Source organism: Glycine soja, chromosome 18, assembly GCF_004193775.1.
Source record: "Glycine soja cultivar W05 chromosome 18, ASM419377v2, whole genome shotgun sequence".
Classification (NCBI taxonomy): domain Eukaryota; kingdom Viridiplantae; phylum Streptophyta; class Magnoliopsida; order Fabales; family Fabaceae; genus Glycine; species Glycine soja.
The window spans coordinates 47,053,954-47,061,718 of NC_041019.1; the positions used below are offsets into that span (position 1 = coordinate 47,053,954).

Consider the following 7,765-nt stretch of genomic DNA (forward strand, 5'->3'; position numbering starts at 1 on the left):
TAATATTTAAATAAACCCCTGAAATACATATCTATTATATCTAGTATATTAGTCATATATTGAGAGCCTAAAAAAAGACTAATATCACTTAATGTTAATTACAATGCACCAAATAATGAATGAAAAATCATTTTTGTTAAATTCTCTACATAACGTCAGAGCACTAGCGTGCAGCTGCAGCTAAAGGGCTGATTCAGCCGGCCAGCCCCAAAATGGCGAATGGTGTTGTGACAGTAACAAGTTTACTGTGTTTTAATCGGTTAACAACTATTTTGCTTAATTATTAGTTAACTTGGGCAACAGAAAGAAATATTTGAACCTCAGAATACAACCAATCAACTATAAATACCTAAAACAGTTGTATTTATCGAAGAAAAATGTGTCCATCTAAGGAGGTTAATAATTTATCGTACGTGGATTAATTTCCATTACAAACTTTATGTGACTTGCAGGAAATTAGTAATGAGTTAACATGGTTTTATACATCCTTTCTATTTCCCCCTACGTACCCTAACCAGCAAGTCTTAATTTCCAAGGATGCTTCCATCATTCACCTAATAAACAAACAAGAAGAACCAAGAGGAAGCAATGTCTACTGTTTCTTCAGCCTATATATAAGGGTGTGTTGGCTAGTCATGCATGAATGCACTTAAGCACATAATAAGTTATAAGACAATTAATTAAGTTATTTGACACAAAAGTCAGAAGCTAGGGTGGTGAAGACTCAATAAAATGGACTCTTGGGTTAGAATGCTGTTTCTCATTGCTTGCATTGTTCCAGCTTTAGTCGAGTGCAAAGTGAGGCACTACAAATTCAATGTAAGTAAGCCATTAATTCTTTTTTGGCCTCGTGGGGATATATATGCTTTGTTTCATGCTTTTAGAGTGCAGGATAATATACAATATGTATTCAAAATGTATATGCAATTTATGATTTATTCAGCTTTTCCGATCAAAATATGTATAGTTTTACTTAATTTAATACAAAGTTTATATCAAGTTCTATATTTAACCTGGAGTATATGTGATGTGAGAGCTGTTAGATCAGGGTATTGACATTAATGAGTTCAACTGCACTGTCTATATTTGTCCATTGTCAAGCCACAAGGCCTACAAAAGTAATATCTTATCATAATCACCTAGAAATAGTGTATGATCATAAGCTTGTTGGTAAAGGTGGTGGTAGGCATAAGCCGTTTCTCTTGTAGTGTGAATTCAATTGCACCATAATATTATTTATCTTATAAAACATTATGAAAACATAAATTCTAATTTTCTATTTCTAGATATGTGCAGTCATTTGAGTATTCTTAATTATTAGTCGTCTTGAAGCTACAATTTTCACCTAAATTCAGTCTTGCATGAATATTGAATACATTCGAAGTCACTTCTTCCAAGTTCCAACCACTATAAAATTTTACTCTAGACAGATGGTTCAAAGGGCCTAGGCATATGCTTGATTTTGGTAATGGATGCAGGTGGTACTGAAGAATACTACTAGGTTATGTTCAAGCAAACCAATTGTCACCGTTAATGGGAAATTTCCAGGACCCACTCTTTACGCTAGGGAAGATGATACAGTGCTAGTCAAAGTCAATAACCTTGTCAACCACAATGTCACCATCCACTGGTGAGACTTCATTTTTAATTTGCTTCAAGTTACATGCACGAACTGTGGAAAAACAAGAATAGTTTAATTTCTCTCTACCATTTGCATAATATTTTTTTACATTATCAATCAATCAGAAATAATCATTAATATAACTTTTAAAATAATTATCATAAAAATTAATAATAAATTTATCATGTATTATAATTTGTGATTAAATAGCTGTATAAAAACTTTTTACACTATATGTGCATGTAAAAAGTAAAATACAAAGATATGAAACATATTATAAATATATTAAATGTTGTCTATACAAAATAATCTTGAATGCTAATTGGAAGACTACAACCATCTTGGCAGGCATGGTGTGAGACAACTTAGAACTGGTTGGGCTGATGGGCCTGCATACATCACACAGTGCCCAATTCTGTCAGGACAATCATATTTGTACAACTTCACCCTTACAGGACAAAGAGGAACACTTCTTTGGCATGCTCATGTTAACTGGCTAAGGTCAACTCTCCATGGTGCCATAGTTATCTTGCCAAAGAGGGGTGTGCCATACCCTTTCCCAAAACCAGATAAAGAGTTGGTTGTAATATTAGGTGAATTCAAATAATCAACTAATGCCCTTCACTCATTTATGTATATTTTCCTATTCATTAATGTTGATTAGTCCTCAACATAAACATATTTCAAATTAAAATTCATTATGATGATGTAAACTGTAGGAGAATGGTGGAAATCTGATACAGAAGATGTTATCAATGAAGCTCTCAAGTCAGGATTAGCACCAAATGTCTCAGATGCTCATACCATTAATGGCCTTCCAGGGATTGTGTCTGTGGCCAATTGTTCTACACAAGGTGGTTCTGCTACTTTTCACTTCTATGGTTTCTTACATGTATATATAGTTTTCAATTTGTCAAAACTTAGATGTAGTTCATCAGGTGTTTTTGGTGTTGTTCTCCAATCGGAATTGAAATTTCACTTTGGCAATCCGTATAATCAAGGTTTGCATTAAAGATCAACATAGATTATCAAAATAAAACTTCAATTCTAATCGAGAACACCAAAAACACCTATAAAACTGTATTTTTGTCCTATTAAATTTTCGTTAAGTGCTAAGTAGCTAACTAGAGGTAAGCTTGGTTTCTTTTCTTGGTTTGATATAAGTAGATGTGTACAAGCTTCCTGTGGAAAGTGGCAAGACCTACCTATTGAGAATCATCAATGCTGCACTCAATGAGGAGCTCTTCTTCAAAATTGCTGGCCATCCATTCACTGTGGTTGAAGTTGATGCCTCATATGTAAAGCCCTTCAAGACAGACACTCTTTCGATAGCCCCTGGTCAAACCACCAATGCCCTTTTAACTGCTGACCAAAACTCTGGCAAATACACAATTGTAGCCTCTACTTTCATGGATTCTCCAGTTGTAGCTGTGGATAACTTGACTGCAACAGCCACATTGCACTACACTGGCACTCTTGCCACCACTCCTACACTTCTCACCACCCCTCCTCCAAGAAATGCCACCCAAGTTGCTAACAACTTCACCAATTCTCTCAAAAGCCTTAATTCTAAGAAATACCCTGCAAAAGTCCCACAAAAAGTTGATCATTCACTTCTCCTCACTGTTGGTTTGGGGATTAACCCTTGTCCATCTTGCACAGCTGGCAATGGGAGTAGAGTAGTGGCTGCTGTCAACAATGTGACATTTGTGATGCCAACCACTGCACTGCTTCAGGCTCATTACTTCAACATCAAGGGGGTGTTCACCACTGATTTCCCTGGCAACCCTTCTCATGTTTACAACTACACGGCGACTCCGCCGGCGGCAGCTTGGCAGACCACAAATGGCACCAAGGCTTACAGGCTGGCATTCAACTCCACAGTTCAGGTTGTTTTGCAGGATACTGGGGTCATTGCTCCTGAGAGCCACCCGGTTCATCTTCATGGGTTCAACTTCTTTGTTGTTGGCTCTGGTGTAGGAAATTATGATCCCAAAACGGATCAAAATAACTTTAATCTTGCGGATCCTGTTGAGAGGAACACAATTGGAGTGCCTACTGGAGGGTGGGTTGCTTTCAGATTCAGAGCAGATAACCCAGGTAAAATTTTTTGAATCTCATTCACACTCAAAATCTTAATCAAGTCCAATGCAAGGAAGGATTTAGAAAATAATGTTACATGTCCCATACTAAGTAGAATAAGAAGTTTAGTGTAGCACTTTTATTGGATTAGACAAACAAGAGCCTCCTATCTAATGATTTTGGATTAGACTTTCTTCACTTGCTAAGGATTGAGATTTTCATTCAGTTATTTTATTACTAATGAAAAAGGATACATATATACATTAGATAAAGGTATAAATGTACAAGGTACCAAATACTAATATTAATACTTGAGTAAAGCCCAAATGCAACCCACAACTCAATGAAAACAAGTACAAGGTTACAAAATAATTTTATATAAAAAATATGTATACATATAAAATTTATTTTCTTTATAATTTCCCCTTCATAACCATCCTTGCCTGTCTATATACTCTCTGTATATAATGTAGAATCGTTCTAGAAAGTTCAATATCTCTTCATATTACTTTTTTTTACTTCCATATATATTTGACAGGAGTGTGGTTCTTGCACTGCCATTTCGAGGTGCATACAACATGGGGGTTGAAGATGGCATTCTTGGTGGACAATGGTAAAGGTCCTAATGAATCACTGCTACCCCCACCAAAAGATCTTCCAAAATGTTAGACTTTTCAGTCATCGATTGAACAACACACAGACAAGGGAAGGATACAGAGAAGCTAGGAAAAACAAGAGAATAAAGGGGATGGTGGTTATTTAATAAGCAGGATGTCCCACTTGCCTTTTTGAGCTAATGGGAGCATTTCTTCACAGTAGGTTGGAGTCAGCATTTTGGTTTTCTTTGAACATACACTTTTTTCTTGTTAAAGCGATTCAGATCATATTCATATGTATTGAGATCGACCCTGCATAATTTGGTTATTTACTGAAATAAATCTGTCACGTACTTCATCGTTACATGGTTGATCTTTGGGTGATTTGAGAACGGTTTGCATTACCAGGATATGATCATGTATCAAAACTCAATTAAATGGTAAGCATAACTGCATTAATTTTTGTTAGTCTAATATTAGGATAACTTGCTTTATCACATTTGAATTATTTGTAATATACTACTTTTATACTATATGTTTGTTCAGTTTTTTTTTTTTGTGGTGTCAAAGCTTATATTCTTAGTCCATCTCATGCTTAATTGTTCTTTGCAATCTCTTAACATTTTCTGTTTCCACATATTTCTCTAATGTTAACACTTTATGGATTTTTTTTATTGGATTTCCAACAATGACGCTATTCACAGCTGAAGTAGCAATGTTAGCATGACACCGAAACTTTTTTTTTTTTGAGGCAAACCTTTTAAAATAATAGAGCAATTTTGAATACAAAGTGTGTCCAAACCATGCCAAAGTCTGCAATCAGTATCCCAAGTATGGCAAAATAAATACATGCTCCTTACTGTATCACTGTATCACCCGTTCAAATGTAGCTGTAACCAATAACATTCCAGTAAGACAGTAACCAATCTTCAGAATCAATGCAAAAACTGTGACCTCCTGTTACTCATACCCACGTAAGTGACAAACTGCCCCATATCTTCCAACATTCACCGCATTCCTAATTTTTTTCGGAACCAACACGCTACTTTCATGCTGCAATCCATTCATGCAAATCTCTTGAATCTAACACGTATTCTCCATTTGCATTGTATCACATCTTTCATGCTTTTTGTAGCGTTTAATATCCTCACCGCACCATCAAGCCCTATCCACCTTCAGATGACCTTATCTAAATTTGTGTATTCTCCCTAAAATTTGAATCTCATCTCACAACAACCCTTCCCTTAGGAAGACTTAAATCTGCTGCATTAAGAGTGACAAGTCTTGTAAGGTCTTTGTTTTTACACATTCACCCCTACAAATTTTATTGATTTGATTGTAATTGAGATTGTAACAGAGAAATTGGGAATGAAGAATGATTTGTATTGAAAAATAAAAATATAGTTAAAATACTTTGTGAGTCTCTACCATTTATATCTTAGAATTGCTAAAACTTGTGATATCAATGTTAATAAAATACTTTGTTTATCAAAAAATACATTTAAAAGATTGATGATGACGTTGATGAGAAATACAGTAGATTAGAAGATTGAGATATGTTGTCTTTGGATCGAGTAACTCTTCCATCCAGTTTAAGTGTATGGGTCCTTACTCACCATATGTTTAAGGCATGATTGTATCCATGGATGTTTATTAATGTTAATTTAAAGAAGAATAGATTGAAAAAATTGATAATGACATTAATGAAAAATATGTAAAGAAAATAGAAAATTGGGATATACAAAAATGAGAGATACATCCTTGATGAATATTTATCTGCAAGTTCCTTGTTTTGACATTAATAGATAAGAACACGTGTATGTACAAAGTGAAACCTTGTTTTCTATCCTTTGTTTAGTTTAATATTATTGTAAAGGTTTAAATACTTTTTTCGTTCAGAAAATTTGGGTGTTTTTCATATTTTTGTCTCTGTAATTTTTTTATTTCAATTCTTGCAAAAAAATATTTATTTTACTTTTTCATTCTTACACCATTTTAGATAATACTTTAAACACACTAAAAGATGCTTTAAATAATACAATAAAGTGTTATCTAAAATGTTTTTCGTAAGAACAAAAAATAAAACAAATATATTTTGTAAGGATTAAAATATAAAATATAAAATTATAAAGACGAAAATGAAAAAAAAATACTAAATTATAAGTAAAAAAAAGTATATAAACCTATTTTAAAATATTCTTGGGCCTTTCTTTTCCCTCATACGCATTTAGCTGGTAGTTTTTACGTTAGTTGAATGTGTTGGATTTCATTTGAACGGTATTATTCAGGAATTTATGCTAAAAACCATGGGATTACTTAATGCTCTATTTGACGTCATGGATAATTTGGAGAACGGAAATGGCATTTGAAAATGAAAAATTTTCCATTTTTTTCTTCTCCAACTTTACTTGACGTGAGATTATCATTTTTAGTCGATCTGTTTTAATAAAAAAAGAAAAAATGACAACCAAAAGTCGTTGCTAATAGTAAAAGGCTAACACAAATGGATACTTTAGCGCATAGCGACGGTCTCAAGATCATCACTAGTCGACATTAATATACTTCTATCAACCAAAAGAATTGACGCTTAATAACATTAAAATACTGTAAAATGCTAAAACATATCAACTTAGGACTAAACTAATGAATTTCAACATGTTAAATATTATTTATATAATTTCATTACTTTAAAAACCATTTTTAAAAAATAATACTTAAAGAACAAATTAATGTTTTATTCTTAAATTTTTAGTGATTTCAAAAGAGAATGAAACACTCATTCATAAAAAATAAAGAAATTTTATTTATATAACATTACGTATAACCAATTTTACAACAGAGAAAAAAAAGAGGAAAGAATAGAGAGAAAAATATGTGATACAATCGATGTATTAATAAAATTAATTAGAAAAATAGTTACTCATTTGTTTTTTTAGATGCATAGTCTTTATGTTTTAGTTCCTTATATATAACTAGTTGTTTTAGTATTCATTCATATACTTTTGTAACTTTTATTAGTTTTTAGAATAAATTAATAATTAAATTTTTGGCGATAAAAAAAATGTACATATTTTTTTAATTGGTTTTAGTTCATACAATTTTGGACAGCAGAAATTAAAATAGATTTAAAAAATACATAAAACAAATAAATTTTTGGTGTATGGATTAAAATATAAAGATTAGAAATGTAAACCTAAAAAAATTATTATATGAATGGGTAAATAACGTATTATTCCTAAACTATGTATTTGCTGACAATTTAATCCTTATATTATTTAAGTTAGCAATTTGATTCAGCAATGTTTATATGTTGAGACAAATTAGTTCATCCACTAAACATATTGAGAGTTAGTCCTTAAAATATGACCCCTAATGTTAAGGTAAACTGAGAAATTAGCCCACAACATATATGGCTTATAATAAACCGTTTAACTAATTTACTATAGCATATGTGCATTTGTAGACT

At 32.4% G+C, this 7,765-nt stretch overlaps 1 protein-coding gene across 1 annotated transcript; it reads left to right on the plus strand.

Moving 5' to 3' along the window:
- The first annotated feature begins 632 nt into the window (after positions 1-632).
- LOC114395134 (laccase-4-like) lies at positions 633-4,670 on the plus strand. Its single transcript, XM_028356843.1, has 6 exons — positions 633-819; positions 1,479-1,630; positions 1,970-2,214; positions 2,341-2,475; positions 2,789-3,721; positions 4,242-4,670. Exons 1-6 carry the CDS (start codon positions 733-735, stop codon positions 4,370-4,372), a joined length of 1,683 nt encoding a protein of 560 aa, XP_028212644.1. The 5' UTR covers positions 633-732; the 3' UTR covers positions 4,373-4,670.
- The last annotated feature ends 3,095 nt before the right edge of the window (positions 4,671-7,765 follow it).

Excerpts from the sequence above, each read along its gene's own strand:
- LOC114395134 (XM_028356843.1), top strand. The coding sequence starts at position 733 with ATGGACTCTTGGGTTAGAATGCTGTTTCTCATTGCTTGCATTGTTCCA. Across the intron at positions 820-1,478 it reads TGAGGCACTACAAATTCAAT|GTGGTACTGAAGAATACTAC; the intron begins GTAAGTAAGCCA and ends TAATGGATGCAG. Across the intron at positions 3,722-4,241 it reads ATTCAGAGCAGATAACCCAG|GAGTGTGGTTCTTGCACTGC; the intron begins GTAAAATTTTTT and ends TATATTTGACAG.